The sequence below is a fragment of the Cygnus olor genome, chromosome 9, assembly GCF_009769625.2.
Source record: "Cygnus olor isolate bCygOlo1 chromosome 9, bCygOlo1.pri.v2, whole genome shotgun sequence".
In the NCBI taxonomy this organism is placed as follows: domain Eukaryota; kingdom Metazoa; phylum Chordata; class Aves; order Anseriformes; family Anatidae; genus Cygnus; species Cygnus olor.
This window is the reverse complement of record NC_049177.1, coordinates 20,258,501-20,274,951: the sequence shown is the minus strand read 5'-3', so window position 1 is coordinate 20,274,951 and position 16,451 is coordinate 20,258,501. Positions and strand designations below refer to the sequence as shown.

Sequence of the window (16,451 nt, the reverse complement as noted above, 5' to 3'; positions counted from 1 at the left end):
GGACAAAAAGGCTATGAAGTTTTGTTGAAAAGTACTTTTGTGCCTGCTTATAGTATCATATTCTAAATAGATGATGCAAATCCCCCTTTCTTTGGAAATATGCAAAAGCCATAGTGCACATGATGTTAAAGTAAATGGAGAAATAAATAAAAACCACTTTTTCTGCTATAGAACTGTATTACCAAATCTAGAACTGGTATTCTATTGTCTCATGTTATGTATTTTTATGGGTTTATGACTTACATTTATTCTGTGGAGAGTGAACTGTCGTTAAAATACTGCTTCATGCCAGTAGCATGTAGCACCTCTATGGTAGGTACTATGTAGTGTCCATAGACACGCTGGTGCAGATCAGGAAGTGCTTGATGTCAGATGTGATACTTGGCTACCTAAGACTGAACGTGCTTTTAGCTGTCCTTTTACTAGGACAGAGCATGCATTTGTCACTGTATCCAGACGAGCTGTGTGTAGGTTTATCAGGCAGAACAGGTTACAGGGAGGGACTTAGGGGTGGTAGGTCCTGCCTGCAGAGGCTGCTGCAGTGGCTTATCTACCCAGCCAAAAAACAGGCGTACGTAAGAAGCAGCATCTTGTCACGTAGTGGCTCTATCTAGTGTCCAAATGTTATGTTTAGCCATAGCTTTGCATTGCGCTCATGCTCTAGGCCGGCATCACCTTGTATGTGTATGATTTAGGAAGTGGTGTCCCCATGGTCACTGCAGACCCCATGGTGGGACATGAAAGAACGCAGCACCACATTTCTTGTGATCAATGACTACCACAAAAATAATGTCAATATCAGTGTGAAATCTATGCCTAGAGTGTGCAGAATGTAGAGTGATGGCAGATGTGACAGAGGACGTGTCATGGGACTGCTCCAGCAGCTGCTGGAGGCCTTGTAAGGTCCCCTCAAGATCCCGCCGTGGTCCTTGGTACCTTCAGACAACTGCATCCCCTCTGCGCCAAGCTGCATGCAGTCAGCTGCTTACACCATGAGAATGTTTCTCTTAAATAACTTAACATGCTGATAAATATTTTTCCTCTCTTGTACTTGGAATTTTTCTTTTGGAATCAGCAGATTTGTGGCAGTCAGTCCGGACCATGGGAAATGCGATCGGGCAGGCTGGAGATGGGCCAGTTGAGCACCCTAATTAACAGGAACATGCAATTAAAATGCAGGCAGATGTAGCTTGGGCAGGTGGTATTTCCTGGAAACATTTGGGTCGCTGTGTCTACACACAGTAAATGTGATGGATGCAAACAGATACTGTATCAGCAACTGGGAAAAATGCTTGTGCATATGCTGAGCATTTGGTCCATGCGAGTGCTGTGCGCACGTCCAGCACTTCTGAAGCAGCAATATCTCTGCTTGTAGTGGGATGAAACTACAAGAAAATATGAAAATATGTACTCAGCGTATGTACACATTTTTAAAGCTCAGCCTGGACACGTTTGCAGGTAGGAAAAAAAGACATATGCATGGAAACCTATAAATATAATAACCCCATATGATGTGTTTCTTGCATTCATTTTGATCATCTGCCACCAGTTACTGTTGTAAACAACATATTAGCCAAGATAACACTTTGATCTGACATCGTTTGCGAAAAATCTTTTCTAGTGAATTCGTTGTGACCCCCAAACTTTAAAAACAGCTACCCAGCTGAAAATCTGGCACATAAAAACTCCAAAATTATATTTGTTCTCTTTCTTACTTAAACCCCAATTTCAGTGAAATGGAAAGGGAAGAAAAAAGAAAGGTAAAAATTAACAGTTAAAAATTGTGAAAATAAAAATTGGATACACTTCTAACTGCAAAAGTGGAACTCAAAGTTGTCCTTTTAATAGGCCAGCAAATGTAGGCAGATATCAGTATAGACATTAAATCCTTAAAGAAAAAAAAGGCAACATTTAATATAGGAGTTTTTCATATATCAGGGAAATTTTTCTCCCTGGAGATTTTTAAAATTAAATCTAAATTTAAAATTAATAGAATTGATAAGGAATTATGATACTGTTAAATTGATCCATCTTTTGATTCTTACAGTGACCTGTTGTGATTTGTCAGTACCTTTTGAATGGTGTTTTGCAGTGTCCCAGTGTATCAGAAGCAGCAAGCAGCTGGTTTGTTTGCTCAGCTCCATGTTTGCCGTGTTTACCAATTTTAAAATGAAATTTCTGTGTTTTGTGCGTGTATGTGCTCATTTATCTTTTTTAATCATCTGTTAAATATTGGTCTTCTGAAACTGCAGAGGCTGCATAAAGAATGGATTCATTACAGATGTATCTTCAGCTTATTTCAAATTATTCCTGGAGCTTCAGAGCTTTGAACCTTCAGCAGTACTGGTCTGCTTGTCTTAACTCACCAGGACATTCAACCGATCAGGCAGTAAAATAATCTTGTTAATTGGAAGTCGAAGCTTGTGTCTTCAGAAACATTTTCTTGATCTTTTCAGCATATCAAAGTGGGAAAACTTTATCTGAAGTAAAATGGTATATGCTTTCAGAGTTGAGTGCAATTCTTTTTTTTTTTTTCAGTTCAGAAACCAAGCGTACCTGAGATGGAGCAAAACATGCATGAAAACAATTTTATGGTCCGTTTTGATCTGTTAGTTCAATATCTTATCTAAATCTGATATGTATTAGAAAGTAAAAGAAAATAACTCGTAGAAATCCCTTGGAGAACATCAGATAAATACACAGTATTATTCTGATGGTTATTGTTATTAACATTGATTCTAACTTGAGACCAATTCTTACATCCTTGGTGGCTCTGCTTCAATAAATTATGCAGATTTACAGTAACTGAGATCCGACCATTAACTTTGCGGTTATTCCCATTGACTGAAGCTAGACACATAGCTGAATAAAGGGTTGTTTTAATGTGCGGGAATACAAAAATTTGGCTGACGTTATTAAAGGTCATACTGTAAATGGAAATTGGCAATCACGTTGCTATTGATTCCTACTGATATGCTTGCAGAAGTGAGAGGCATAATTGTCCTCAGGGCCTGTTTCGACTGCTTAAGTCTTACTGCTATGAATCTTAATGCTCCGGCAGTTTTAAGTAAGTTATGGGACACGATGTAGAGAGTGACTATGAAGTGTGTGTGAAGTGTTGTGCTTTTTTTTTTTAACAGCCAAGATGGACTGGCAGACAAACTTGATGCTATTCTAAATTTGGTCTGTCTTAGGAAGTACTGTTTTTACATTGCATTTGTTGTCCAGCTAGAATGTAATAAAAATAATGGGTTAAATTTACCTTGGATTTTAAGTCCATGAAGTCAGCAGAATTATATCAAGGGTAAGTGCAGGACAGTCATTGTAGGAAATCTGTAAAACAACAACCCTCGGTATTGTGTTGCTTGTAAGATTTATCAAAGTAGTTTTATATGTGCTGATTTATTTTAATAAAATGTTTGCTTGTGATTTGCAATTTGATTTTAACATCCTATAAAGAAATTATGGAGTGAACAGTTAGTGTGCTCATTTCTTCAACTTAATCAGTTCTGTTGTCGCAAAAGCTTCAAAGACAGGCTTACTTAATTACAAAGTAGAAAGTAACTTCTATTACTGAGGGAGTAGCTTGGTTATTGTATCCCTGTCTTCTTTTAATGCTTAATTCCTTTTATTGAAACTGGTTCCTTCTTGTTGCAATGTGTCATAACCTTATTGGCCTGGGATAAGTTTCTTGAAGTTATTTATCCTATTAATGGTTCCATCACCAGTGGGAAACGTGAATGTTCTGTTAATGATTGTGTTAATCAAAAAACTTCGTGTTTCTGCAGTGCCCAAGTTTATGTCATTACATTAGTGGGAGCAGATGAAATTGGAAACTTGTAATATACTACTGATTGGTTTAACTTGTCCATTTTCTGTAGATTGCTTGAAGACTTATTTTAGATAATTTAAAAAGGTTAACTCTGCAAGAATAACCTTTGACAATTACTCCTCCTGACAGGATCTCTGAAGTCTGTAACATAAGTCCAGGGTTCTTGTAAAGGCTGTGAACTTTGTACGTCGATAACCTTGTTACTGTGATGCAGGCGGTGATACAACACAATTCTTTAAATAGTGTATTTTTCATTTGTTATTTGTTTTGTAAATCCATTGTATATTGGAATCTTTATTTAATCCAGATAATGCACACCAATCACACTAGTGTTTTTTGAGTGTTTTGTAGGCTGTAACAGATGCTATAACTTCACTTTTTTTTTTTTAAGGCTTTGTTGGGGTAGATGGGGAGTCTTTCTGCTTTCTTTCCATCATAACTGTTCCTTGGTGGTGTATTCCGGGGCACTGGTGCAGACCCTGGCATGGCCAGCCTGCTCTGCCCTGCCTGCGGCTTCTGCAGCTCATGGCTCAGTGTCACAGGGTGTCTATAAATGCAAGCATGTGCTTGGTGGGATTCTCAGATATTTATCACCTGCAGTAATGGTTTTAAAATGAATATGCATTATCAAATATTGCTTTTAGTGTGTGCAGGATGGCTGGGGTACTTTTTAAAGTTCTAAGGGTTTTTTGAGGACCCTAAAGCGTCTAAATATCGTTTTGAAAATCATCCTTTTTGTGAAGTGAAGTTTGTGAACAGGACTTCCTGGCAGTGTCAGTGTATTTGTGCTTGGAAACCATTATCTTTAATTTTGTTTCTCAATCCCATGAGCTTCAAATCTAACAAAAAATTAAAAAATAGAATGTCTTCAAGAAACTTAACAAATATTCCCTAAGTTTTTGTACTGCATTTAGATAGCACATTTTATTTGAATAATGCTGCTTTTTATTTGTGCCCTACTTTTCTTACATCAGTCCTCTAAAATTATCCGTAAAATACTCTCTACATCTGGGATCTTCTAGCACTTGCTGGGAGGAGGGTGGCCCTTTCATGCTGTCACCATTTTTGTCCTATGATCCATCTGGTAGCAGGTGTCCAACAGTGATACAAACCCGGTAGCGATATAAACCCAAACCAACCTATCTCAAGGCCCTGTTGGCCCATCTGGTCAATACTGCCAAATTAATTTTTAGGCTCATGTGTGCATGCCAAGCTGTTGGCTCAGGTAGGAAGTCTGAGGAACACCTTCCCACAACTAACACAATATTTGGGGAAACAGTTCCATTCTGCTTAGCAGATTTGCTTTACTTGATGATTTTAAGCCAAACATAATATAACTAATTTTCCACACCACTCCCTCCCTGAAGTCCCTGAAATATTACTTCAGACAGCATTCTTTTCTGCTCAGTTGTTGGTTAAATTGGTGGTATCAGAAACTTGAGCAGCTCCATACAGATGAATTTTGAAACAATTGTTGTGATAATTTCCACTGATTCTTTACATTTCAACTGGGTGTGTTTCCTATAAACATTTTTTCCATACTTTCATTTCCCCAAAAGTGGTTGCTTTTGCCTTGTAAATGGTAAGAAATTATTTGCAAAGAAAACGAAGGGTGATTTATTTTTAATGCATGTTTGATGATCCATCGTGAATCCCATGTTTCATTCAAATAATATTATAGACTGCTGCACGTTAAGGTGTAAGTGTATTGGTGGGAAATTAACGTGAAACTGTTTGCTTGTTTGTTCCCCAGAGATTTCTTACAGTTCCCTAGAGAAGATGATGTAGACACTGCAATGAAAATTCTGGGTCAATGGACTTCTCATGGCCTTGAAGATGTCCAGCTGGTAAATTATTCTGTTTTGCTTGACCTACCGGGCTCTTCTTCAAACACAGTAACTCTGAAAAACAGTGGCGAATGCTTTTATCCTGATGGACTGCAGTGCAACAGAGGGACCAAAACTCTTTATAGCCAAGACCTCCTGTACTCATATGCAGCTTACTCTGCCAAAGGAACACTTGAGGTAATGTGACTGTTTGTCATTTGTGTTGAAATAGCTTCCATTGAACTTGGCTGGCAAAGTAAACGTGACAAATTGACCAGCCTTAAGTTAACTGTGATAAATACCAGTAAAAATCTCAAGTCAAACTTAAAAAATAATCAAACCTGAAGGCTTCCTATGTTGGTGTTAGGTTTATGTTTTTTGTTTTTAATAAGTATCTCAGTTGATGAATTGGTACTTATTGTTTGGGTGTGAAAGTATGAAAGCTATGTCATGATCTACATTTCCTATCTGAGATAGCATAAACCTCAATGTATATTTCTGAAATATAAGAATTGCAATGTAAATGTACTGTTGTATTTCTCCTTTTTAAAATGTTATACGTTACCTTCAGTGATGCAGGGGGGTGTGAGTGGTGATTATGTCTTAGTTTCTTTATTAGTTTTCTTTATTAGTTCATTTTCATGACTTAAAAAATTAAAAGACTATGTAGGAAAAGTTGGCCTTGAGTTTGGAGGGTACCTCTTCCAAAATATCTTTATTTTAAGAATATTTTATATTGCATATCAGTTACTGAATTTTGAGCAGTAAAATGCAACTCTTGTTCACTTTGCTTTTGCTTGTGACAGTGTTTGCCCATAATATTTATTGATAAAATGTAATGTGTTGTGGAAATCTTGAAATGAGTAAAAATGGTGAAAGTTGCATCATGTTAACTAGCCCATTTTATGGACTACTAACATCATTTTGAAATTTGAATGTTCAGAAATTTGAGGGCTGGTAGAAATTCATATCCTCCAGTTTCTCATCCTGCTTCTGCTTCTCCTTCTGGAAAGCATCAAAGCCTTTTAGTCCAAAGGATTTAGTCCAGAGACAAGGAGGACTGGAGTTCTCATTTTCCTTTGGGAGAAAGACTTCTCTCCATCTCCTGGATTTGTGCACTGTTTTCCAGATTGAGTTTCATGCTCATTATCACTTTAGAGCCTCTGTGCTGGGGCTCTATCAATGAATAAACCCATAAAACAATAACTTCATATTTAGGTTTGATATTTAGAAGTGAAATGAAGTAAGCAAGGGTAAGTCTTAACTTGCATTGTGTACAATTCAACTTTTCTATGGGCAAGTAAAAAGTACTAATGAATGGGTTTAGCTTATCACATTTATCACTCAGTATATATTTTCTCACAGTAACCTAATAAGAGTAGCTGTAATGAGATAAAAGTACAGTTGTGGCCTTTGAGATTTATTTCATGAAAATAAATGCATTGCTAGCAAATTCATCAGATTAAAGGAAATTGAATGTACTAGGGAGAATCTTTGACATTATTACCAGCAACACATGTACCACTTTTAGTTATATTTCAGGACACTTTTCTCTGTGATTAAATTCTGAAGAAATGACCACGTACACTGCCTGTGTACTATCAACAGGGATGTACCTTGGCTTTGACAAAAACCTTGGGAGCTTGCATTTGAGCCAAAGGTTGGCTCCCTGTGCACAATTTTACAGTCTGTTTTTGAGATACCAAGCACCCTCAGAGATGTTTTCTTTTATTGTTTGAAAAGTCTACCCTAAATGTCTTTAAATCAAATTTTACCCAAAAGGGAAATTTGCCTTTTAGTTTAGTCTACAGAGAAATTGGTAGCAATCTAACCTTTCTGACTTTTTATTGTACACAATAATCTTTACTATTTAAAGTAATGGAGGTAGAAAAACTTTGAATGAGGTGTAGCAGGTGATGTCTGTTGCTGGGTTCAGCCATCAGAAGGTGACTTGATTGCTTGCTGTGGAACTACAAATTGCGTATTTTGAATATGTTGCAGTTGGTTGTGATTGCAAAATCATGAGGGTTTTCCTGCAAAAAGATACTCTTGTAACAGCTACTCATAATCTGAATAATTTTCTTTCAAATGTGACACATCCTTAGCAGAAAATTTCTATTATGTGTCACATAATCAGGTTGAATTGCTAATATTGCTTGAATGCCACTGCTCCGTTGTATTTCATTTGTATATTTGGTTTGCAAGAAGTTCAAGCACGTAAAACCATTAGTTCATTGCAGTCTGTCTACCAGCAGAGGTACAGCTCTACTTTCATGTTGACAAGGTTATTTGTAGAATAGCAGGACTCATTTTCTTTGACGACCTGTCATGTCCATTCATCATATGGCCATTGTATATGAGCCGTCCAATTTGTGCTTTCTGGTAACAGTCTAAACAGCATTTGTGATATCTGAAATCTACTTCAAAAACCTACTCAGTGCCATTGTGATGGATGGTGCACTTTACTACTTCTTTATAATTCATTGGGCCCTGAAAAGGTGACACTGTTTACCCATCATGGTGACAGGCAAGGCAGCCTACAGTTCTGGAGAGAGCTGTCTTGTCAGTTTTAAAATAGATATTGCAGCGGTTATGTAAATAATACACCATAGACCAGGTCAGCCTAAGGAAAGAGTGATATACGTGAAATATATTTTTATGAAAAGTTAAATACCAACGACCTTTTACAAAGTTTAAGCCTTTTCTCTGCTTAATGAAAATGAGAAAGCCACTCTGGCCCACAGCATACATAAAAGGGAAGCTGCTCAGCATCGAATGTATGCGTTAAAGCAAAATGTGCTGTCAAACAGCACCTAGCCAGACTCCAAGCAGGCGCAGCACAGTGAATCTGAATGTGCTGTTCCATGCCCATGTTGTATGACCGTCCTCATGAGCCGAGCTGCGTGTGCTGTCCTTGGTAGGTGCTGGAGGGACGAGCTGAACAGCCGCTGGTGTGGTCCGAGGAGAGGTGTGGGGAACCTGCAGAGACCGTGTGCTTCTTTGGGTACCAAATTTGTGAGTTGTGCCAGCATAGGTGTGCCTTGTAACCCACAGGTAGCAGTGATCTCCTGAGCGCAGGGAAGCGTGAGCGCAGTCATGCCTGGGACGGAAGCATGGCAGAAGGCGCGGGGCTGCGAGTAGGCCCGCAGAGAATTTCAGGCAAAAACAAACAGTCCATGCCCGTTCTGCAACGTTCCCTGTTCCTTTAGTAACAGTAAAGAGAGAATACTGGCAGATGTCATGGTGTGCTGAGACAATAGTCAAGGCCAGACTAATTAAAGCAAAATGAAGATGATCTTTACTTCGTGTTCTTTCAATTTCTGAAGTTTTATGCGAGTTGAAGTTTTCCTCACCTTCACTTCAAGGATTTAAAATTTATTCACTTTTTGCTTTATGGAAGTGTTCGCGGAACCTTTAGCAATCCTAAATCTGTTTTAATATCTTAAACCGGTATTTAGTATCCTTCATTATATAGCATTACTTTATGCTCTGCTGTACTCCTCTAATTCTTCAGGAAAAAAACAACTCCCTGTGGACTGCACCAGCTCCCTGTTAGGTCTTTGTTGTTCCTGTTTCTATTTGTTTATTCATTTTTATCATGGACACTCTCAGCAACTCTGGGAAAATATTGCTTTCCTTTCCTGGACCTCACACACTGAAAGGACCATGCTGGTTCAAGAAGCAGGGGCGGATGCAGGACCAGCACAAGTATTGGCATGTGCTGCGTGGAGAGTCCTTGAAATGGGAATACAAATGTGGGCAGGAATTTGAAGGTTTTGTGGATGGAAAAGAATCATCCCAATCTCCAAAGCAGTTCTCCCAACATCCAGCACATCTCCTTTATGCTGCAGCCTCTCGTCCATCCCTGTTCCCTGGCTGCTTGGACTCCTTCACTGCTTCACCTCGCTTCCCTGCCATCATCCATGTTCTCTGACTGACTACGCATGTCTCTGTTCCAAATGTCTGCTGCTTTTAGGCATTTTTGTTCCCAGCTCAGCCAGCAATATCTTCGTTTTGGAGGGGCAGAGAAGTGAGAATGCTGACTGTTTGCCTCTGTGTCTGCAGTATGCTGAAGAGATGCTCTACATCTGTTGATAACATATCAGCCTGCTCTGGTTCATTTGTTTCAGTGACGTTTTCTCAGCTAAATGAGAACCCACCACAGAGATTAATGCAACCTGGAATGATACGAGAAGTAAAAACCCATATGTTAAGCTCATTCGGTGGTGATCTCACCATTTTTCAATCCTGGCAAGGCAGGAATAAGGGAAGCAGTGTGCAGATTCTTACCAGATTTTGCATAAGGAGCGGGGGGGTTGCTCACTTCATTGGATAACCCATTTTCCCATCCGTCCCCTTCTTTTACAGGTCCTTCGCTCTGTGCAGGAAGATGGGAGCCTTCCTCTCCTTTGATGCCAGTTCCTCTAATCTTATTGACTGTGTGCCCTACAGTCCTCTTCTCTCTCTGCTAAGTCTTTACAGTACTGCAGCACTCCTCTGTTGCTTTGCGGAACTTAAGTTCTCTATATTTCTAGCTCTGCACCAAAAAGTTATGAGTTCCTCTGGAGGGACAACGCATCAGGAACTCCTTGACCCAACAGCTTGCTTTCATTTGATTTGGTTTCTTTGTGCTGCAAATGTTATTAGTGCACCCTTATTATTTTTTAATCTTCCCTCTAGCTAATCAGTAGTAGTTTCCTTAACAGTATTTCTGAATTAAGATTGGTTTCAGCAGTTTGGTTTCAGAATATTTTAAAAATATTCCCAGGTTATTTTATCCCCAGGCAAAATTTCCAAATGAGCCTTCTGCAACATGCTTACTTGCACTTCTTGAATTCCAAAGGCAGAGAGTGCATATAATTCAGATTAAATAATCACAGCATCTCACCCTAAGTCTTTCAGTCATTTGTGATGGCACATTGGTGAAAAATATCAAGCTAGGGGGAATCTTGATACAAGTGTACATTTAATTCTTTTAGGCACGCCAATTTAGTTCATTATTATCTTTATTAACATTTTCTAAAATTCCTTCTCCAAAGAGACATGTACTAGCTAAAATGAATCCCTAGCAACTGCAGTCAATTTGCAGATGGCTAGGGCTATAGGTTGAATAACACATGCACACAAATGAGAAGAATCCTGTGATTTTTTGTAACATTTAGATGGTTTAGAGGAGCTTTATTTATCCTTTATTTATAGAAGAGTTTCTCAGAAACCTCTTCCACAAATAATCATAATTTAGACCACTGCTCTGCATACTAAGCAGATACAGCAAATTTTCAAGACAATCTCACTAAGAATATGGATTTTAGAATAGACTTGACCTTTAAACAGAAAACAACAGTCAACATTAACTACAGCATAGCTGCCACTCCATTTTAATTACATATAGAAAGCTGTGAAACGCAATGTGAAGATTATATAATTTAAATTTGCAGTCAAGAACTACAAAAATTATCACTGAAGAGATTTCCTGCAGAACATCCTGTCAGTTTTCTGGCATATATCATATAACCATTCATAAATAAAGTTTTACAGTTCCCTAAAATAACAGTGGTTCATCACGCAGAAGAGCCCAGTTAATACTGCTGCAAGATTTTTGTATCGTCGAGGGGTAGGGTTTCAAAGATGCAAATGGCTACTGCTGCAAAACCTTCTGCTGTTTTATAATTGAGTGAATGCTGTACTGATGTTTTAGTAATAAAATATCAGTAATGGCATTTCAATAATAGTACTGATAATAAATGAGTATTTTAAAATGCAAAATAAAGCGAAAGATGTGAGGCATCTTGATATCGACAGATGTAACAGATCACTGAGCACTTCCATGCCATTGCACATACTCAGCTAAAGGCACTTTTCAATAAGTACAAAATTTGAGAGGGACCAATGTTGAACCATAAACATTATATATATATTTCCATATCATGGTAAAAACTAAAGGATGCAAACAGTGAAAACATGGGAAATTGATTTGATGCTTGATTCAGGTTTCAGTGTAAGTAAAACTCCTATTGAAATTCATGAGAATTGTATCGTTTTTAACCAGAGTTGAATTTTGTCTGTTGTTAGTCACTGTGAAAGAATACAAGTGAAAATACTTCTGTAAATGCATGGATCTTGGAGAAATATTTTTCCCTTTAATTATCTTATTGTATGATTTAGACCAGGCAAGTCATAATTTCCCGTGCAGTTCAGTAGATACTTGGGTTGATATCTGCCCAGTTATTCTTCTTTCATGCCCAGTTTTTGTTAATGTTATTTGGTGCAAACCTGAATAGAAGGGTAGTGCAAGTCAAATGGAAATTTTTCTGCAGAAGCACAAGGCACATATTTTGCTTAGCAAGCGCTAACTTACCAGCTCCCTCCACTTTCTTTTATATCTTCTTAGCAAATATGGACCTACCAACAGCAAACCTGGTTTAGAGTGCTGTTACATGATCTAATAATTTGTTTCTGTTTATGTTTGCAAACATAACTCCTCCTCAGAGGAGGAATTCCATGCAAAAACTGCTTCTGTTGTGAGCTATTTGGTTTGGTTTCTATGGATTTTTCCCTTAAAATTCTCCAGTATTTTGAAGGCTTGAAACTGCCTTGAAGGGGCCTTGCTTATCTTAAAAACAAACCCCAAACTTTCCTCCAACAGGAAGATTATAAAGCAAGTATTGTCAACATTTAAAAAATTGCTGGGATTAAAAAAATTACATTAAAAAGGGACAACTGATAAAAAAAAAAAAAATAAGTATATAAAATATATAATAACTGATAAAAAATTAACTGATAAAAAAATAAGCATACCTGACTTTTTTTTTAACGTAATTTAAGCTAGTTGAGGATGAGGCTTCCTATAATATGAAAAATATAGTAAAGACAGATTTTAGCTAGTTTTATGAAAAATCTTTGTTGAAGACTTGTGGTGTAAAAGAGCAAAGAATGGACTGTTTTAGAGACTGCTTTTGGGAATGGTTTAATCCTGGACATAGAGCCTTAATAATAAGAAAGACCAAAAAGCTAAGAAAATCTCTCTTAAGGAAAACCCTTTGAAGCTAATATGTTTTGAAAGCCTTTCAGAGCTGAATGAAAAAAATGTGCAGAATAGTTTCAGCTCTGATACAACTGGTTCAAAAAAAATATAGAAGAACTGAACAATGACCTAGTTACTAACCATATGCAAGTCTATGTCTGGTATCCAGGTGCAATTGTAGGAGTGTATTGTGTGTGTATGTGACCCGTCAAAATGCCAGAGCCTGTTCGCTGGCTGGACTAAAATGTCCTGAGAAAAAGCTTTTGTTCAGGATTTCACTTTTGAGCTGGTTGGAGGCACAGCACTTGACTGCATCCACCACTTCAAGCTGCTATCCCAGGAGAGAAGTATCCACTTAAAAATGATAAAAGAAAAAATAATTGTGAACTAAACAAAGATGAACAAGGGCTTCCTTTTTTCTAAAATGAGGAATATTTTTTTTTTTGGTCTGCTGTGCAGTCTCTTCCACTAAATTCAAATACATCTAATGTCTGACATCTCACATAATATATGTTAGTTACTGTGTTTATCTCATTCATTAAGACAGCCTTAATGTGAATTAATCATGAGGAATATCTGTACTGTCCTCATAATTATTTCTTATGTTCTTGTGCTCTGCAGTTCAAAGAGAAGGTGAACGATCAATCACCAGCTTGTGACTGGCCCAAGAGTAGGTGTGTGTGAGAAAGAAGATGCTTCAAGGAATTTATCTTCTTTCCACTGAATTATGTTACCATATAGAGTTAGTCTTGTCTCCTCTAAGATTCACTGCTTTGCAGTGATATCTTCAAGGGGCAGACAGAGGTGAATAAGGATAGAAGAGGTCTGGCAGCCGCTTCCACTGTCACAGAGCAAAGCTTCTTAAGTATGCAAGAAAGCTCCTGCTGCGTTGTCATCAGGGAGAGATGTTCCTCTACTGCGGGTCACTGCTTGCCAGGCACGATCGCGGGGAATATTTTAGAAGGTGAAGTGGTATGAAAAGCTAGAAATAATATTACTGGCAAATGAATTTCTATATCGTTCTTTTGATCAAAAATTTTATTTCAAAAATATTTTTCATGTCTTCATACATGTTGTCCTTTCACCTACAGAATTCTTGCATCATAAGACTGGAAGAAAAATCTTACAATTGTGAAATTGAGAAATTTTATCAGCGTGGACAGTGTTAGGCTCAGGATCTGATGGGCAAGACTGCCTGCTTCTGTTCAGAAGTATTCCTGGTTATCTTATTGCTATTGCCTTAAGGCATGTAGAGCTGCTCTGCCTGGAATGAGCTTTCGTAATTTTTTGATTTTCTTCACAGACAACAAAGATAATTTCTTCACAATGTATATTGTTTGTAAAGTAGGTACCAAAAATGTAAAGAGAAATGAAGTAGTGTTGAGGGGAACCTTTTCAGTAGGTGGTAGAAATAGTGATTATTTTTGAGGATGATGATTGTGCATTCTTTGTCTTGTCTGTTGAATTATGTTTGTTGAAATTCGAGAAATGTGCCTCTTGTTGGAATAGCGAGAAAAATTGTAGTGGAATCAGGATTTATGAGAGTACATGCTGACCTCTCAGTTTCTAGGATGTTTTGTTTTGGTTGTTGTTGGCTGTTCAATATCCTGTGCGGGAGAGATCATACCAGGGGAAGAGAAAGAGTTGAGTGCGGATTTCTGTAGCATCTGGTAGTTCGGTAATAATGTCCCTAACTGCTTTTGTTGAAAACTATACTGTAAAGTACTATTACTACAATAATACTGAGCATCTTTCTCCTGCTGTAAAAGAGGCTGACCTGGATTCCAGGCTGTGGAAGATCAGGGAAGCTCTTTTCAGCTCCAGAGCTCCGACAGGGCTGCTGAAATGGTGAAGCTTTTGTGGTACCACTGAAATCAGTTGTATGATGCCAGAGGCCAAACTACTCCATCCTCTCATCAAATTGCCCAGATTCCAGTTTCCCTGCAGACTTTCCTGTATGTTTTAGGTAATTTAAACATTTTTCCATCTTTCCTTTTTAGATACAGTTTAATGGGACCCCACTGTACAAGGTGAACAATTCACGGGTCCCTTTTCTAAAATGAAGCAGTTCCCGTCCTTTGCACGGCACCTCCTCTCTTTCTATAGGATTTTCTGTCCCTGCTGAGAGCATAGGAATCAACTTCACAAATTCTCCATGGTGTTTCTGCTGATACCTAACAGAGATGAATGCTCAGATATCTGTGTGAAATTTGGCTCAATTCAGAAAAATCATCACCCTAACCTTTGCAAAAGCAAGCCACTAATTGCTCTACAGTGAGGATGCCTGGCAGGGCCCTATCCTGAACTCCCATTTAATTACTGCTGTTTTTCATAAAAATAAAACTTTTTAAAAATGAAGGGTAGCTATTTTTGAAATAAAAGATAGATGGAGCTGCCATATAAAAATCTTCAGTTTACTAAAAAGTGCAGGATATAGTATCACAATTCACGATCAACTCACAATTCCAAAGTATTGAGTGCATTAAAAAAATAAATCTGAAAACCTGGAAGAATGAAGAACATGGTTTTCTTCGTGGTACAATTTTATAGTATCTGATACCTGAACCACATGCTTACACGTCTCTTGTAAGGGAAGTTTGATTTCCAAAATGCTACTTGAAAAATAGAAATGTCTACTGACATAATCACAGAGCTATGCTATTCTTATATACTGCCTTTTTTATACGTGTCTTTGTCAGTTGTGGGCCACTTGAATTCATTATCACTCAAGTGTATTCCCTGTTCTCAATGGAGTCCCTTTCTTCCATCTAAATGTATTTGTAATTCTAGAGTGTATTTTTTCCCAGTCCTTTTTCTATAAAGATAATTTAGAGACATATAAATTTGTGTAAAGATTTAAGGCATCAGAACTCACATCAGATATGAAAGATGTCATTTTCCTTTTCACGACTACATGTTCACTTCTGCAAATTAGATAAAATGCTGCTTTAACTCTCTGATGTGTTTACAGCACTACATGATTAGGCATCTCTATGATTATGTTCAAGTGTGTGATGTTTGGCCAAGCAATGGCTACAAGTACTCTGTAAAAGAGCATCTATTATACTCTGGAAAATTGAGTTCTCACTGACATTTCTGAAAGTTCAAGTGTTCTCTAGATGGAATGGATGACCTCCTCTTGTGCTCATATGTGCTCATCTGTATTTTTGAGGTAGATGTCCACTCATCTTTCTATGTACTTGCAATAAGAACAACATGTTTTTATGTGTGTGTACAGCAAGTGTATGTACTTCAGTACACTGTGCATGTACGGGAATGCAAGTTGATTGGGAAACATTCTTCTCTTCCATTTAAAAATTGTGCCATTTCAAAATGGCAAAAATTGGAAGCCTGAAGATTGTCAGGCTATTTTCTAGATACTTTTGTTTTGACACAGTCAAATTAACTCTAAAGATGAAACAATTTAACAAAATTTAATTTCTTTGAGTATGTTGTTTCAAATATTAAATACAGTTATAAAAATTAAATATTTGAGTTGCACTTGAAAAGATTCAGAAGCACTTCATGAAATATTTCACATCAGTTGGCATGCACGCTTTGTCTTTGATAGTGTTTGCATTCTCATGACACCGTTCTTGACCTGCAGGAGGGAATGCTTGCCTTTTTATCCCATATATGATAAAAAGCCCATTGAAGGAGGACAGTCTCCAACTTCTGGATATTCATGTTTGAGGCGAGCCAATAAAACCTATGCTTTGCTGCAATGTGGCCTTGAGAATTTTGGAGTTCTGACATCATGGGAATGGAT

General features: G+C 37.7%; 1 protein-coding gene across 8 annotated transcripts in view; it reads left to right on the top strand.

Moving 5' to 3' along the window:
• NAALADL2 (N-acetylated alpha-linked acidic dipeptidase like 2) overlaps positions 1-16,451 on the top strand; it is a 437,725-nt gene that overhangs the window by 239,697 nt on the left and 181,577 nt on the right. For all 8 annotated transcript variants that reach the window (XM_040567010.1, XM_040567016.1, XM_040567011.1 and 5 more), the window contains one exon: positions 5,586-5,856. In XM_040567010.1, coding sequence (XP_040422944.1) covers positions 5,586-5,856 — 271 coding nt within the window. The remainder of the gene's footprint in view (positions 1-5,585; positions 5,857-16,451) is intronic.